The 16,130-nt window shown below is 58.5% G+C and overlaps 2 protein-coding genes across 5 annotated transcripts; both read right to left on the bottom strand.

The window, feature by feature from the left end:
• Positions 1–1,766: 1,766 nt before the first annotated feature.
• On the bottom strand, positions 1,767–10,724 carry CHRND (cholinergic receptor nicotinic delta subunit). 4 transcript variants are annotated; one of them, XM_047721357.1, is made up of 12 exons: positions 10,626–10,724; positions 10,226–10,368; positions 9,736–9,780; positions 9,100–9,209; positions 8,836–8,991; positions 8,501–8,610; positions 7,407–7,607; positions 6,073–6,184; positions 5,854–5,968; positions 4,816–5,020; positions 4,602–4,720; positions 1,767–3,675 (listed from the first exon to the last, which is right to left on the bottom strand). In XM_047721357.1, the coding sequence occupies exons 1-12, from the start codon at positions 10,675–10,677 to the stop codon at positions 3,493–3,495; spliced, it is 1,551 nt and encodes a 516-aa protein (XP_047577313.1). In that variant the 5' UTR covers positions 10,678–10,724; the 3' UTR covers positions 1,767–3,492. The 4 variants fall into 4 exon arrangements, with proteins under 4 accessions (XP_047577313.1, XP_047577314.1, XP_047577315.1 ...); XM_047721358.1 differs by lacking the exon at positions 8,836–8,991; XM_047721359.1 differs by lacking the exons at positions 9,736–9,780; positions 10,226–10,368; positions 10,626–10,724 and having other exon boundaries at positions 9,114–9,181.
• Positions 10,725–11,221: 497 nt separating this feature from the next.
• Positions 11,222–15,490, bottom strand: PRSS56 (serine protease 56). Its single transcript, XM_047721947.1, has 12 exons — positions 15,419–15,490; positions 15,004–15,057; positions 14,701–14,890; positions 14,254–14,353; positions 14,006–14,165; positions 13,646–13,788; positions 13,242–13,404; positions 12,864–13,040; positions 12,614–12,778; positions 12,464–12,526; positions 12,027–12,133; positions 11,222–11,633 (listed from the first exon to the last, which is right to left on the bottom strand). Exons 1-12 carry the CDS (start codon positions 15,480–15,482, stop codon positions 11,349–11,351), a joined length of 1,671 nt encoding a protein of 556 aa, XP_047577903.1. The 5' UTR covers positions 15,483–15,490; the 3' UTR covers positions 11,222–11,348.
• Positions 15,491–16,130: the final 640 nt, after the last annotated feature.

The raw sequence follows: 16,130 nt of genomic DNA, 5'->3' as shown, positions 1-16,130 counted from the left end.
TGGTGTTCTCAGGAGGGCGGGTCACTCGAGGAGGGCTGGCACTGCCAGGAGGGGCTAAAGGGGTATGTGTGGAAGCATTAAGAGAAAATCTTCTGCAGGCTTCATTTGTGTCTAACAGTTACTCCCTCTTTGTCACCTTCTCTTCTGGAGGCTGGAACGTTCATTTCCCAGGCCCCTTTGCAGATAAGGATGGCTGCGTGATAACATCTTGACCTGTGGGATGTCTACAGAAGTCAGCTGAAGGGCTTCAGGGGAGAGCCTTTGCTTCCTGATGAAAGGGGTCAGAAATGACTGGCTCCTTTCCTGTGTTAAACACAGATGTGAAGTGAGGATCAGTGGCAGTCTGCTTGCACCCTGGGGCAACAAGCATGAGGGCCGGGCTGCTGGGGAGAGAGCCCAGAGCCTGGGTCTCTAATAGCTTTGTGGGACTGCTGAGACAAGGTGGCAGCTGCTGCCTTGTGATCTCATCACAGAATAAAGATGGAGCCTTATTGGTTTGAACCACGTTCTTTGGGTTTCTGTTCCTAGCAGCCCACTGCATGCCTCAGATTCATCACTGTTTGAAGGAGAGTGAGTAGCGCTGATGGCCTGGAAAGAATGTGTAGGGACACCCTCTGTAGGGCCCCTTGTGGGGGTGACTCCCTGGGGAGTTTCCCTGTCACCCAGAGAGGGGACCAGTGCTGACAGCGCCCTGGGGCCGCGGTGCTGGAGGAATGTGTGCAGTTGGGGGTCCTGCTGTGACCCTGGGAACCTGTGCATGGGGCACTCTTGGTCAGGTGTGGCATTTTGGGGTTGTCTTTTTGGGGGAAAGTTCATGGCCACCTGAGCCAGGAAGATGCAGAGGATTCACTGGGAGGTTGCCAACAGTGCCATCATGTGGCAGAGAGAAGCAAGGACAGTGACTGAGGGGTCTGATCCAGGATCTCTCTTGGTGCTTAAGATGGGGACTCCCTCATAGAGGAAGACCCCAGGAAGGTCCCAGACTTCCTGCTCATCTGATGGTGTAAGTCCAAGCTACTTTCCCTATTCAGAGGGGAAAAAAATAAAGATTTGTACCTCGAATCTGTGCACAGTTTATATTGGAAGTCAGAAGTAACTAGGGTCAGTTTTGCCATTAAGAGGTTTGTCTTTTTCTGGGCACTGCGTTCCCTGGTGGCAGTGGGCCCAAATCCTAGTATAAATGAATAGAAGTTTTTATAGTCATGTAAAAAAAAAAAAAGAGGTTTGTCTTTTGTTCATTTCCACTGAAAGACTAAAAATCTCACCTTTTGTATACCTGAGGTAATGAGGTCTCCAATTCCCTCTGAGGGAAATGGGTTGAGCTGTGACAACCTTTAGTGTGTACGTCAAGGAGGAGAATACTTGGGTCCTCTGTGTTTGCTCTCATATGCCCTCAGACCCCCGGCCAGCCTCGGACATAGGAGTCCACAGGCCCATCTTCTGTGATTCAGGCCCACAACTGAGGAATGAGTTAAATAACCACCCCTTAAATTTGCAGGATGGAAACCATAAGAGACTCTTAATCACAGGAGACAAACTGAGGGTTGTTGGAGGGGAAGGGGGTGAAGGGATGGGGTAACTGGGTGATAGACACTGGGGCGGGTATTTGTGGTAATGAGCACTGGGTGTTAGATAAGACTGATGAATCACAGACCTGTACCCCTGAAACAAATAATACGCTGTATGTTAATTAGTTGAATTTAAATTAATTAAGAAAATTTGCAGGACGTGTAAGGAAGGACCTTTATGACTACCAGCAAATTCAATTTTCACAACACCTCACAAATGGAACTTACACATTTTGATGATGAGAAAACCGAACCTAAGAGATGAGCGTGGCTCACCCCAGATCATCCTCTGGTGTAACAAAGCACCCCCAAACTTTGTTTCTTAAAAATCATATGCTATTCCACACAGTTTCTGGGGGTCAGGAATCCAGGAGCAGCTTAGCTGGGTGGCTCTGGCTCCGGGACTCATGGGACTGCACCCAAGATGTTGACCTGGATGGTGATCTCCTCTGAAGGCCCCACTGGGGCTGGAGGATCTGCTTCCAAGGTCACTCATGGGGCTGCAGGCAGAGGGGCTCAGGTCCTTGCCAAGTGGGCCTCTCCACAGGACTGCTCCCATGCCAGCTGGCTTCCCCAGAGTGAGAGATCCAGCTGAAAGCGAAGAGTGATGGCACAGGAGGCAGGGAGTGCTGCAGTGTCTTATAGAGCCTAATCTCAGAAGCGACACATCGTCACTTCCGCCTCCTTAGGTCAGTCACACAGACCAAGCCCGGTGCATTGTGGGAGTGCGCTACACAGGGTATGAATACCAGGAGGTGGGGATCTCTGGGGCCATCTTGGAGGTAGGATACCATGTCTCCCAGCATCTGCAGCCTCGGCCTTTGGCCCTTGGGACAGGATTGTGGGGGCTCCCTTTGGGATAGAGTTGTCAAATTTAGCATATAAAAATACAGGATTCTGGATATCTGGGTGGCTCAGTCTGTTGAGCCTCTGACTCTTGATTTCGGCTCAGGTCATGATCGGGTGGTGAGACTGAGCCCCTGTTGGGCTCTGTGCTTTCTTTTTTTCTTTTCTTTCTCTGCCACCCCTCAAAACAAAACAAGATACCCAGTTAAGTTTGAATTTCAGATAAACAATAATTTTTTAGTAAAAATATGTCCCAAATATTGTATGGAAACCCTACTTTGGGGAGAGAAGTTGCCCAAGAGGAGACACTTCTTGGGGGAGGGCTGAGCTCTAGGGCTCTAGGATCGTGCATGTGACCTGAGGTTGACAAGCTGACCTTTGGTCTTTTTGAGTGTTGAGCTTGGCCCGTCCACCCTAGTCCTTGGCTTCCCTGGGGGACCCACACAAAGTCACCAAGGCAGAAAGAAATGTCTGGGGAAGGCCATTTTGCAATCCTGGGGCTCCCACCCCTGCTGAAAGCCTCTTTCCTTAAGAGGTCTGGAGAGGGAGGTGTCCCCACATAAAACCCCCATTGGGGCCTCAGAAGCCCAAGGCTGAGGGGTTATGGAGAGGAGGGTGGCTGGAGGAACAGGGAAGTGAGAGCACAGGATCCTACCTGCTCTACCCCCACCTAGGGAAGGGGAGGAAGAAGAGGCCTCTGCCTTTCTCATTCCTCACAGAAGGGTCTCAGCCTGAGCCAGCCCCCCTTCCCCCCACAAATTGTTATGCTCTGACCCCCAGACAGTATCCACTCTCAGTCCTCCTTAGCGGCTCTGTGGTGTTTAGCTGCAGAGGACCCATGGTTGAAGAGCGGGGCTTCCACCTTCCTTCCCTAATCTCAGGAAAGCCGGGCTCTTCCTGCCCCAGCCTTGCAGCACCAGCTGGACACAAGCCCCAGGGTCAGAAGTTGGCCTCCCCAGGAAGGGCTTGTCCTCTGTCAGACATCCCTGTCCATACGACTAGTGCCCTCCCTCCGCCTGTGCCCCCCACCTCCAGACGCTGCCTGGGAGCTGGGCCAGCTGGGCAGGGCAGGCCTGTTCTAGATGAAGCGCTTGTCCTGCTCATGGTAGGAGAAGGGGTCCCCGGGGAAGGGCTGAGGTGGAGGCTGGTTGTAGGCGCCTTGCAGGAAGATCCAGGCCGTGCCCACCACCATGATGGGCGTCACCACAAACAGGCAGAGTCGGTCCACTGTGCGGGCCACTCGGTTCCAGCAGTCTTTCTCCTGGGGGTAGGGGGGCAGAGACAGGGTGGTGAGGAAGGCTCTCAAACCATGGGCCTATACCCCAAGCCCAGGCCCAGTGACAGAGGCATGGCCTCAGTGTATCTGTGGGGGTTGCCCCTGGCTAGCAGTGGATGTGACAAGCTGGTGTGTTCCCTCTGTCCAGGAGACCAAGAATGGGGCCACAGCCCTCCTCCTCACCCCACTGCAGAGCTCCAGGAGCTGAAGAAGAGCTGGGGTGCCAGCAGTCTCTCTCAAGGAGCTGAGGAAGGTTGCATCGTCCCCTCGCCTCCCTCTTCACCCTCCCAGCCTCTCAACGCCATGCTGGCCCCTATGCGAACTGGAAAACAGGGCCCCTTTTCTCAAGAGAGAAGTTTAAAAATCATATAATATGGAACGACCACCTCAGGCTGCCTTTTAAACGGCCGCTTATGTCTAGAACATCAGACTTGGAGTTGAGCAGGGACAGAAAATGACGGGTCTGGCAACAAAGAAGGAACCCTAGGGGTGCCTGGGTGGCTCAGTGGGTTAAGCCTCTGCCTTCAGCTCAGGTCATGATCCCAGGGTCCTGGGATTGAGCCCTGCATCAGGCTCTCTGCTCAGCAGGGTGCCTGCCTCCCCCTCTCTCTCTGCCTGCCTCTCTGCCTACTTGTGATCTCTGTCAAATAAACAAATAAAATATTTAAAAAAAAAAGAAGAAGAAAAAGAAGGAACCCTAAGGGAGATACGTGCCTGTGGCTATGCCTGGGTGCACGCTGTGTGCAGTGAGCTGCTGGAGAGTTCTAGATGGGGACTCGGCCTCCCAGCGGGGCCCGGGGTCTGCACCCACCGTGAACTCCTTCCTCTCAGTGGGTACGTGTCTCTGAGGGGAAGCAAGGCCCCCTGAAGACAGGATACACTCTAGGCATCGGCCCTCTGTGGCTACTCACCTCATTGTAATTGTTCTGGTCCCTCATGTGGCTGACAATGAAGTTGGCCCCATCCACGGCCGGCTTCAGCTCACTCAAGAGCTCCAGCTGGGCCTGCTCAGAGCCTGCAGGGAGCCTGCCTGTGGAGACCAGGCCAGAGGGGGGCATGAGACCTGCCTCCAGTCCACCTTCTGTGGATGGGCCGCACCCCCAAGCCCCCCCGGCAGGGACCCACGTGTGGTGGTGAGGCGCTGGGCCAGCCCGTGGCGCTCGGACTGCTTCTCAAACATGAGGTCACTTCGGGACTTGAGCAGGAAGTACTCCTCAGCCTTGGAAATGTAGCCCAGGGAGCTGCTCCTCCGGACCAGAGCCCCCGGGCCAGGTCCATCGTCCGCCGGGCGGGACATGTGTAGGAGTTCCGGCAGGGTCTCCAGGAAGAGCTGCAGCAAGTCGGGGGTGGGGGGGATGGGGGATACAGGAAGGCTATTTTACTGACATGCGCCACCTTGGCACATTGAAATGTCTGTGAGTCCATTCCTGACTGCCACAAAGTACTGCTGAGTTGCATGCTGTCCCGGAGTCCCCCTATCCTCTAGTGACAGACCCTTAGCTTGCTTCCAACTGTCCCTCATTGCCCACAGCACAAAGCAGAGCTCATTTGTTCAAAATGAATTATATACACAAAACAAAAAAGAATAAGGCCTCCAATGCTCCGCGCTCTTCTCCAGACACTGAAGACCAAACAAGCCCTCAACCTTTCCAGAACAGCAAGCAGCGGCTGAGAGGCAAGGACACCCCTTCCTGGGCATGCCATCCCCGCATTCCTCGCCTTCTTTTCCATCAAGGGTAGAGGGAACATACAGCAGAATGGGCAGCCCTGAAGTGTAGAGCTAGGTGAATTTTTATAGATGCTGTCAACTATGTAAACACCCCCCAGAGGAGATCTCCAACGGGTTCCCAATCCCTGGTGCTTCCGCCTGTCACTTCCCCCCACCCTCTTGGGAAACCCCCTCCCCATTTCTATCGCTAAAGGCTGGTTTTGCCTGTCCTTGAACTTCATAGAGAGGAGACTGTGCAGCTTGTGCTTCTCTGGGTCGGGATCCGTCTGAGTAGCAGCCAGCCAGGAGAGTCGACCATGCGGCGTGGGTAGCAGCACGTGGCGCTTGGGTCACGCAGGGCCGGCATACCCATGCAATCATGCCAGGGGGTCTTTCCCTGCTCTCCTGTGAAGGGACTGCTGGACCGTCTCCAGCTTTTGGCTGAGAGCCCTCACCTTCTTGACCCCCTCAGACAGCACGTACGTGCTGGGGGTGCGGAAGTGGATGTTGAGCACGATGACGCAGATCACGACGACCATGGTCACCAGCACCATGCCGAAGAGCAGGAATCTGTAGGGACACACTCACTGTGGAGCCCTGGTGGGGCAGGGCATGGCAGGGCGTGGTGCGCGGGGCTGGCTGGGGGTGTGTGGCATGGCACAGACATCACTCACTTGCCAATGAGGGGGATGGCGATGGATGTGGCTGGCAGCCTCTTGGAGATGAGCAGCAGGAAGACAGACTGAGCCAGGAGCACTGAGATGGCCATCGACGTCTTCTCGCCACCTGGGGGAGCCTGGGACTTAGCAGCTGTTCCCTCTGGTCTTGGGCCCAGTGGGTCTCACCATGGCCTCTGCACCACTGGTCACAAAGCCACCAGACCCTGATTAACATTGTGGGGGTACCGAGCTAGAGCACATGGGTTCAAATCCCGGCTCTGGCACTTACTTGCTGGGTGACCTTAGACAAGTAGCCTAACCTCTCTGTGCCTCAGTTTTCACAACTGCGGAATGTTGTGAGGACCAAGTGAGAGAATGAGTGTTAAACGCTCATCATGCTGCCTGGGGCTCAGTGATCACCAGGTCTCACTGTTAGCCAGCTTGCTGCCACTCGGCCCTCCAAAAATCACAGGTCTGGTGTGTCCCCCTGTACAGAAAGCTCCAGGACATCCTCAGAGCCCCCATATTTCCCCAACTCCTAGTCCTCCACTCAGAGACCCCTGGCCCAGCACTCCCCAGCTCCTCCCATTGGAGCCCCTGAGCACTCTGAGGTGGCGACTGCAGTCACAGGCCCACAGCCCTGCCCCAGGGCCCCTTCTCTACCTGGAAGCTGCGTCCCATCCCATCTCCAGCTCAAGCACCACCTCTTCCAGGAAAGCTTCCCCCATTATCCTACCCTGGAGGCCATGCTCTCAGACCTGAAGAGTACAGTCTCGGCCCGCAACAGAGGCTGGATCACACTTGTCCCTGGGACTCACTGTGCCTTACTTCTAGTAAATACTCTGAAACTATTGCGAAACCAAGTGAGCACAGATTACACATGCCCTTCTAGAACCAAAAGAACATCAGCTGCATGCCCCCATGCCTGGCTTCCCAGAGATCCCTTCAGCCACCCACTGGTTCCAAGCAGATGGTCTTCTGTGTGCCCGGCCTGTGGTCATACATGGTGACTAAGACAGACCTGATATCTGCTCTGACAGAGGGACAGTCTTGTGGTTCTCTCTAGGGAACTTCCTTGGGAAGCCCCACTGTGAGAAGCAGAAGCAAGGTCCAAGAGAGACGGACTCCCCAGGGGCCCTGTCCATTTGGGGATGTTGGACAGTGTCACAAAACCCTCCCTTTGGCTGGCCACATGCCCCTCCTGCTTGGACCCTGGGCAGGAAGCCCCGGAAGTGGTGACCCCCTTGTGTCTCCCAGGAGGAAGGGAGGGGAGGGTTGGGAGGCCAAGGCTCAGGGAGTGGGAAAGGCACCCCAGGCGGCTGGGGGCTGGGATGGGCTCTGAGGCTCACTGTCTGCCGGCAGGTAGAAGACTAGGTTGATCATGAAGGAGATGAGCACGCAGGGCACCAGGATGTTGATGACGTAGAAGAGGGGCTTGCGGCGGATGATGAGGTAGAAGGAGACGTCCTGGCGGCCGGGACTGTCCAGTGGGACACTGAGGTCCATGTTGATCCTAGCTGGCCGGTGCACTATCTCCCACTCCCCATTCTCTGAGGGCGGCAGAAGGACACCTTGGTGTCAAGTTGGGCAAGGGGGCACGGGATGGGCTCAGGGCAGGACTGGGGGCTGGGGAGAGGGGGCATGCGGAGGACGGCTGGGGTTCTGTTTGCAGGTTTCCCTCCCTGGGGGGGTTGGGATGGAGGTTTCAATCTGCAAGGGAGAAATTCTCTTCTGGGAGTGTTTCCCCTTCTTCTTGGAAGATATAGAAGCTAAGGCCATAATATGGTTCAAATAAGTCTTAGAGATAATGATGCAGCAAGAGTAAGACCAATCCCTCCCCCTTCACTCCTCGGGGATGGAGTAGCCTTGGGACTAGTGTGACATTGGTCTCCTGTGATGGACAGCAGCATGGGGTGGGGGACCCCTAGAAGATCTGAGCCCGCTCATAGATGGGGGTGGGGGTGTTGGTAGGGGGCGGCACACACAACCGTAGAGTACCCGCTAAAGCCGCAACCATATCCCTGGGCTGACTGGGAACAGAAGACTAACGACCCCTTTTATCTGTCAGCCACATCCATCCCCAGGGACCCTGTCCAGATCCAGGAAGGTCTTCCGGCCTGGGCAGCAGAAGGAGTGTGGCCCTGTTGGTCTCTGCCTGTGGGACACAGTCCCTCCAGTTGGACTTCTTTTCCTTTCAGTGTGCTAGATTTGTGTCAGTAAGTATGTCTGTGTATGTTTCTCTGTGGGTCAGTGTGTGTCTGTCCATCGGTGTCTCTCTGTCAGTCTGTGTGCCTGTAGGTCCATGTTCCAGGTGTGTGCATGTGTGTGTGTGTGCAGGTGCATCTCTGGGGGGGGGGCGGGCAGTGTCAAGGTGACTGTATCTGTGGGTGTGTGTCTGAGGGGCCCGCCCACCCCGCCCACCCACAGCCGCTACTCCCAGCACCTGTGAAGCCCTCGGGGTCAATGATGATCCACTCCACAGGGTAGAAGCGGCCCTCTTTCTCCTCTTGCTTCAGACTCAGGGTGATCTCCTTGGCTGTGTACTTGAGGGAACTGGGGAGGGCAGTGAATAGAGGGGGGTCCTCAGCCATTGGGCGTGGCCACTGATGGCAGGGGGTGGGAGAAGGCTAGTAGTAGAGGAGGTTCATGGTCAGAGGGGCCGTCAGGGGTGTGAGGGAGCTCTCATCAGGACAGAGCGGGGGCCTCTGCACGAGAGTGCTTCAAGGACCTTTCTCAGTCCCTGGCCAGGGTGAAGGGTGGCTGGAGAAGTGGGTGCACCTGAACTTGAGGGAGCAGTTCTGCCAGTCAAAGGGGAAGTAGGTGACGGAGATGGGGCAGGAAGAGCGGAAGATGGCAGGTGGCAGCCAGTACACATAGCCCGAGGGGTAGATGAGCACGTTGCAGGAGTAGGAAATCTGGAAGGAGCCGTCGTTGCTGAGGGACAAGGACAAGGGGTCACCATCAATGCCAGCCAGCTTGGAATTGGCAGGGTTTGGGGGGGCAGAGCGGGAGAGGGGAAGCCAGGGAGGGCTGCGGCTCAACTTGTTCTCCAGCACAATCTCTGGGAGCCACAGCATGTCAGGGGGCAGGCGCAGGACACTGATATTGCCAAATTCTTCAGCATCCCATTGCAGCCGGCTGTCTGTCCAGCCCTGGAAGCCCAAAAGAGGTGTCAGTTGTAGGTTCTGCTGTTGCTCAGGTTCCCCTTTTCCCCCTCAACTCTCCTCACTTCCCTGAGGGAAGACTGGGCAGGGTCTGGGAGCTGTGATAAGAGTTTGGGGGAGGTGGTACAGAGTTAGGACTAAGATCTGTCATGTACAGCTGTGTAGAACGTACACTGCACAATCAAGGGAGCATATTTCCATTGTGGGCATAGAATATGTATATCTGTATTATGAAATTCTGACAGGTGGCAGAAGAGTGTCTTCTAATAAAATCAGGATATTGTGACAATTTCCCCATAGATGAAGGATCCCGGTCTACCAGAAGTCTCTATCTGAGCTAGCTAGTGACTGTTCAAGGTGGTGGGAAGGGCAGCTGGGCTTCTGGATAGAAGTCAGCTCCTCCAGAAGGACAGGAGGATCCACTTCTGGAGATCCCCAAGCAAAAGGGAGCACAGGGAAGCCTGGGCCCTGCACCCTCACCCCCACACCCCAGCACTGAGCGGGCTATTCTTACGTGCTCAATCCACACATTAGTGGTGAGGGTCTCCTCCACTTCTTTCTGTAATCACACACGAGACGGCTGTCCCCCAGGGCCCGCATGGTTCTTCCACCTATGTACATTAACCAAGCACCTACTCCCAGCCGCCACCCAGGGGAAACCATGGCAATTGGCCTAATCAGACTCCTGCCACAAGCATTCACAGTCACTAGGGGGTGGGCAGACCCAGGAGCAGGGACAGCTCGTGGCCTCTGAAGTGTATCATGGGTCTGATATGGGGCACACCTCAGAGCTGAAGCTGGGGGGAAAAGGGGATCAGGCCAAAGCTTGTGGCAGCATTGAGCGTGCAGAACACTGGAGCCTGCTTCCCTGGGACAGGAGCTACCATAGTCCAGGCTGGGGCCTTGAACTTCCTTCCTGGTCATCCCAGTCCGGGAGACAGGCAGGCCTCCCAAGAGCTGTCCCTGCCCTCCCGTCCCCAGCCAGGCCACAGAAGGGGTCTCACCAGGGAGATGAGGTTGGAGAGTGTGAGGGCCAATGTGACCTCTACACTCTCTCCCTGGTGTGCCGGCCGGAGCTCCTTGTTGTAGCCTTTCTCTTCGAACAGGTGCCGAATTAGCCGCTCCTCCTCGTTCAGGCCCCAGCTACCTGGGAATGGGTGGGGTGCAGGGCAGGGATGGACAGGAAGGGAGCTGCCCTGAAATCCTGCTGGGCCATGGGGCTGGGCTCAGTAGGGGGATCCCACCACTCCTGCCCCTCAAGGGAGAAATAGCAGTGGGGGTGGGAGGTTGAGCCCAATGCTAAGGGAGGGAGAATCAGGTAAGTAGGGTAGGAGGGGACCATGCAGTAGGGGCCCTGGTGTGAGTCCTGAGGGCCCTTCAGGATGGGGTGATGTCTGCTCTTACCACAAACAACCAGCATAGCCAGCAGCCCCAGCGTCAACCCGGGTCCCTCCATTCTGTCCCTCTGACTGGGTCTCGTGGCTGCCCCTTCAGTCTACAGGGCTGGGGAATGTGGGTGGGTAGGAGAGGGGACAGGTGTGGGGAGGGGGGGATCATGTGCAAAGGGAAGTGGCAGCCCGGAAATGCAATCTGACACGTCTGGGCATGGCTCCGGGTATAAAACCCAAGGCAGGTGCCGAGGGGGTGGGGATGGGGACTGGCCGCCAGGCAGGAGCCCAAGGACAGGAGGCTGGAACTTCCCACTACTAGCAGTAGGGGTGGGGGCTGGGTAGAGGCACTGGATTCTGGGGGCAGTTCTGGCCATCCATAGGGAAGGGAGTGGTGACAGGTCAGCTGTTGCCATTTCTTGAGGAGCAGACATGTATGCGGAAATGGGGACTTAGCAGCCTCTCTCCAGTGTCTTTGTGACCTCTGCCAACTGCTACTGGAGGCTGGGTCCTCCTTGGCCCTAATGTTCACCCACCCAGTTCTCATCCCAAGAAAGCTCCAGAGTTATCGCTGTAGATCATAAATAACATTTATTAAAGCAGCCGGGATTTTCTGATGACATATCTGGGAAGACACATGGACCCAGGCCCCCTGCCCCCCACACCCAATCAACTGTGGCTGGGACATATTGTTATCACAGGAGCCCCTTGGAGGGGTAGGTCTTGACCAGGGGTTGGTTCATGGCCTCCTGGCTGGGGAAATCTGAGGACTGAGTGGGGGGTGCCCCTTCCTCCCCAGCCCCTGGCTCTGCCTTGCACCCATCCGGGGTCCCTCTGCCTCTCCCAGTGCGGCCAAACGGAAGGCCTGCAGGGCCTGCACCAGCAAGCGGGGGAGGCTGCGAGCCATCGTGGCTGGCTCCAGGCCTACCAGGCCCCCGAAGACCACATGTTGGCCCCCCAAGCCTGCCCGCACCCAGGCTCGGAAGAGGCCGGTCAGCGTCTTGGAGCCCAGATCGGCCAGGACCTGAAGAAGGAGGAGGGAGCTCAGGGTCCCACAACCCAGCTCTTGGTCTGCCTCCTCCGGGCCCCCAGAAACTCTCACCCAGATCCACTCCCCCCCAAACCCTCCCAATCCTGCACACTTCCTGATCACTTGGACACCCCCACGTGCCCTTCTACTCACACCTCCCCCCACACCTTCACATCCACCCAGCACCCCAGCTTACACACAGATGCCCTCCCTGCCCCTTTCTCCCAAGACACCCCCCCCCCCCGCCGCCTCCACCCCAAGTTGCTGGGGAGCAGGTCCTCCCTCCTGCTGTGGAGGGTGCCCCTTCTGTCCCCCTACTCATCAGGGCTGACCCAGGTCAGCCTTCTGAGGCCACTTTGAGTGAATGTGGGAAGACTGACAACCTACCTCGTGGAAGTCCATGGCCAAGTGCTCTGCTGGGACCTGCAGGATCCAGGCATGGGTGCCTTGAAGGGTGGTCAACTTCTGTTGCAGACTCTCCAGCCCAGGGCAACCTGCAGGAAGGGGAGAGGTCCTGGGAACAGCAGTAAACGCACCGGAAAGGAGCCGGGGTGGGATTCCCACAAGGACCTCAGTGGACCGCCTCCCAGGGGGCAGATTTCTCCTCCTGCTACAGATGGGAAACTGAGGATCAGAGAGGTTAAGTGATAACAAAAGCAGATGGTCTCTGCTGAACTGAACCCCCAAAGAGTCATCCTCCCTATTGCGGGGAGGGGGGCGGGGGCTCAGGTGGGGAGAGCCAGTCGGCCGGTTGTCCCACGAATCCCCTCGCCAGCCCTTGGCCTGCTACTCTCCTGGCAAAGGCCCGCAGGGGGCGTCATTACCGTTTGCTTCCGCGCGCTGCTCCGGCCTCCGCTTCGGGAATCGAGCGCCCGCGGCCCGCGATCCTGGGGAGACGCAGCGTTAGGGGATCGCCTCCTCCGCGCAGTTGGTGGCGGGGGGTGCTGGGGCTGGAGTGTGAAGGCGCGGGGTACCTGGGTGCAGCCGCTGCTCGCGGGCGGGGTGTCTGCGAGGCTCCAGGAGCGACAGAGCCGGGCGAGCCAAGGTGGGGGCCAGGCGCCGCATCCCTGGGCTCGGGCCAAGCAGTTCCTGAGCGCCCCGCAGCAGGCCCAGCAGGGTGTGCGCCAGCGAGCGCAGCTCTGCGGGCGGGACAAGGGTCCGAGAGGCGGTCAGACCTGGGTCAGCCCCCCTGTCCGCCGTCCCAGCCCTGGGAACTGGACTCACCGCATCTCCTTCGGCGCTGCAGGCACTGCTGGTGCGCCAGACGCGCGCAGGCGGCCGCGGGCCCGGGGCACAGGCGGGCGTAGAAGGCGCAGGGCGGGGCGGCGTCTGCCCGCGGCTCCCCGGGCGGCTCCCAGGACAGCAGCTCCCTGCAACTGGGCTCCCGGCTGGAGGGGGTTGCTGCGGGGGGTGGGGATGGGGGGCAGCGGCGGCCAATTTAGCCCCGGCTTTGGACCTTAGCCCTTGCAGCTCTTCCCCGAAAGGAGGACAGGCTTTCCCCACGCAGTAAGGGGCTGGGGGCCGGTGGGATGTAGAGGGGCTTGTCCCAAGGGCTGTGAGCAGGGCACTTCGGGGAGAGGTAAATAGGAACGGGGCACTCACCACTCATCTGTTCCTGGAGCCAGTCTTTGAACACGGCCACACGAGTGTAGACCCCAGGCTTCCCTGGCTCTCCACATCCATCCCCCCAGGAGGTGACTCCATACAGGACCTCCCTGGGGTGGGGCCCAGGCTCAGAACAGGTCAGGGGGCCTCCAGAGTCACCCTGAGGGACCCAAGCCAAAAGAGAGAGTACTTCACCGACCTGCCCCTCTCCTCTGCCAGCCTGACACTTGGCAGGGTGGGGCAGCTCTGAGTTCTGGGGATTCTACCCTTGTACCCCCTTTTAGTGGTGGGGACATGAAAGCTCAGACAAGTTGAATGACAGCCGACTGCGGAAGGAAAGAAGCCGTCCTGTCCCTGGGGAGCAGCCTGCTCAGCACCCTAACATCAATCAGGGCTCCTACCTGGCAGGAGTCCACGCCCCCGGCCAGGTAGCCAGCACATAGCATGCTGCTGGGGTGCAGCTCGGGCCCCAGGGCCCTTTTGCAGGTGTCAGTGCTGAGCAGGGGCACTCTTGCCTCTCTCACCGCCTCCGCCTCAGGCCCATCTACAGGGAATCGGTGGAGGGAGCTCAGGCCTGGAGGGCAGGGGCCTTGCTAGCAGGTCCCTCCTCCCACTGCCCTCCTTTATTCCTCCCCCTTTGCAAGATCAGACAGTATTTCGCAAAGGTGATGGGGGGGGTCAGATTCCCTACACCCGGCCTTCCCCAACTCCATCACCCTAACCCCCCATTCTTCTCACTCACACTGGAAGCAGCCCCATACCTTCGAAGAGGGCCCCCCAGCCCGCGATAGCGCAAGCGGTGCCGGCTGGGGGTTCCCGGGGCCCCTGGGGCAGGCACACAGGGCGCCACGCCCCGGCCGGACTCACGGGCGTCCACAGCTGCACCAGGGCCAGGTCGTTGTGGAAGGTCCGCGGGTCAAACTGCGGAGGGAGCGGCCGCGCAATAGTGATGAAGTGTGGGGTGGGGGTGCAGTTCCCCACTCTGAGAGCCTGGGGTCTGCCCTCTCACCTTGGGGTGCGGCAAGATGCGGTTCACCGGCACCTCCTCTGCTTGCTCCCCCTGGGGCCCCTCGGCTAGCGTCACTGTCCACAGAAGCTCGTTCTGGGCACTGCGGGACAAGGGGCGAGTCCCCTGAGACCCTGCCCTCTGCCCACGGGCACCACTCAGCAGGCCCGCACGCCGGGATCTCTGTGTCTCCGCTCCTTCTCGCCGGGCAGGGAAGGTGGGCGGGGGAGAGGCAGGGCCCCCTAGTAAGTCCAGGAGCCTAGCCCAGCTGGGCGTTCCCAGATAATCCTCACCCAGGCTGGGCGGAGAGGGCGCCTTGAGGCCGGGAGCAGGGCAAGGCGGTGACCGCCGCCAGGGGCAGCAGAGACCGGCCCTCGCCTGTGTCGCCCGCCAGACGACCCACCGCGCACTGGGGGTGTGGGCTGGTCAAGGGCCTGGGGTCCAACGTACCCCGCGAAGCAGTGCGCCGCGGTGAGCACCCAGGACGCCGCCACCAGGACGCCGCCACACAGAGGCTGCCCTCTGAGCTGCAGCCTCACCAGCCAGGGCCAGGCTCCGGGTGGAGCTGCGCTGCCCCCAACAATGCGGCCGTGGGCCCGTGTCACGTTGACAGCGCTTGGGCGCCTCTCGCCACAAGGCCCTAGAAAGGTAGATAGGCGTCACAGGGGACAAGTCCTGGCCCCCTCACCCTCGAGGCCCTTCCAGGGTACACCCTTCCCTTGGCCCTGCCCCCTGGAGCCCTTTCAGCCCTACCTGGCTCTGCTGGATCCTGGAGGAGGGGGGCCAGAGGCCTGGGACGCCCAGCGCCTGCTGAGACACAGACCTCTGAGCCTCATGGCTGGCCTCCCACCCCTCCTGCACCCCAGGCCGAGCCTGGGCCCTCTCTCTGCCCTACCGCTCCCTTCTGTTAGTCCACCCCCAGCAGCCAGGGTCTATTTCACCATGAACTTCTCACTGTCCACCCAATGAGCCCAGACTCTTCCTGTCCTCCTGCCTTTGCACGGACTATGTCCCAGTCCTGGCGTGCCCTTTCTTCTTGGCAAGACCTTCATCAGCATTGTCTAGGTGGCAGCCCCACCTAGTCTCTGTCTCCAAGAGGGAGTCACGTGTGAAGGGAAGGGATGGGATGGACAGGAGGTTGGGCCCAGGGTAGTCAGGGCAAGCTCACCTGGGCACGGGATGGTATGGTTGGCACAGCCGCCGCACTCATGCAGTCTGTGTCGAATCTCCATCGACACTCGATTAACTGTCCACTGGGCGCTCCTCTGGGCGGCCTGCAGTGCTCTCGTGCCGTGGGCTGACAGAGCTGCTGGGACATGAGGCACAATTCACCTGCGGCTGGGGAAGAACCTCAGGCTCCAGCCCTGAAACTGCCTGGGGAGATGGGGCGGGGGGGGGGGGGGGGGGGGGGGCTCTGGGAGCACCTCGGCAGAATGGGGAGGAAAGAGAGTCCCAGGGTCCTAGGGCCCAGCGCTCAGAGCAGATGACCCCAGATTCCTCAACCCAAGGGTTCTCTGTGATTCAACTGAGCTGGGCTGGAATCTTTGAAAAGGGACTTTCCTTAAAAACCTTGAAGGAAAAACAGCACCCCAGAGGTAGAGACATCACAAAATCCAGGCTTCTTAACAAAGTATCGGAGTCAAGCAGCCCAACTGCGGGCCCAGAGAGCCAAGGAGATGCCACCCGGGACTCTTCCTCCTGCTAAACCCAGAACCTTCCCCGAAGCTCCCCCCTCTGGTGGTTGCTGCCAGGTCCCCTTCCTCTGCACCCTTGTTCTCCCCCTTCCTTGCCCACCTGTGCCTCAGTTCCTGGTCCCTTCTCCTCGAGGGGTGGGCAGAAGGGGCCAAAGGTCCAGATGAGTGGGGTGGCAAGGTCACGCT

Source organism: Lutra lutra, chromosome 3, assembly GCF_902655055.1.
Source record: "Lutra lutra chromosome 3, mLutLut1.2, whole genome shotgun sequence".
NCBI lineage: Eukaryota > Metazoa > Chordata > Mammalia > Carnivora > Mustelidae > Lutra > Lutra lutra.
Note: the sequence above shows the minus strand (reverse complement) of the source record. Positions and strands in the feature narration are given on the sequence as shown.

What these genes read in the sequence shown, in the direction of transcription:
- PRSS56 (XM_047721947.1), bottom strand. Translation starts at nt 15,482, where the DNA reads ATGGAGATTCGACACAGACTGCATGAGTGCGGCGGCTGTGCCAACCAT. An exon ending in CCATACCATCCCGTGCCCAG is followed by an intron (nt 15,058 to 15,418) that starts GTGAGCTTGCCC and finishes GTGTCTCAGCAG; the next exon opens with GCGCTGGGCGTCCCAGGCCT. An exon ending in GCAGCGCCGAAGGAGATGCG is followed by an intron (nt 12,779 to 12,863) that starts GTGAGTCCAGTT and finishes TCCCGCCCGCAG; the next exon opens with AGCTGCGCTCGCTGGCGCAC.
- CHRND (XM_047721357.1), bottom strand. Translation starts at nt 10,677, where the DNA reads ATGGAGGGACCCGGGTTGACGCTGGGGCTGCTGGCTATGCTGGTTGTT. An exon ending in CTTCTACCTGCCGGCAGACA is followed by an intron (nt 6,185 to 7,406) that starts GTGAGCCTCAGA and finishes AGGCTCCCCCAG; the next exon opens with GTGGCGAGAAGACGTCGATG. An exon ending in CCAGCGCCTCACCACCACAC is followed by an intron (nt 4,721 to 4,815) that starts GTGGGTCCCTGC and finishes TGGTCTCCACAG; the next exon opens with GCAGGCTCCCTGCAGGCTCT.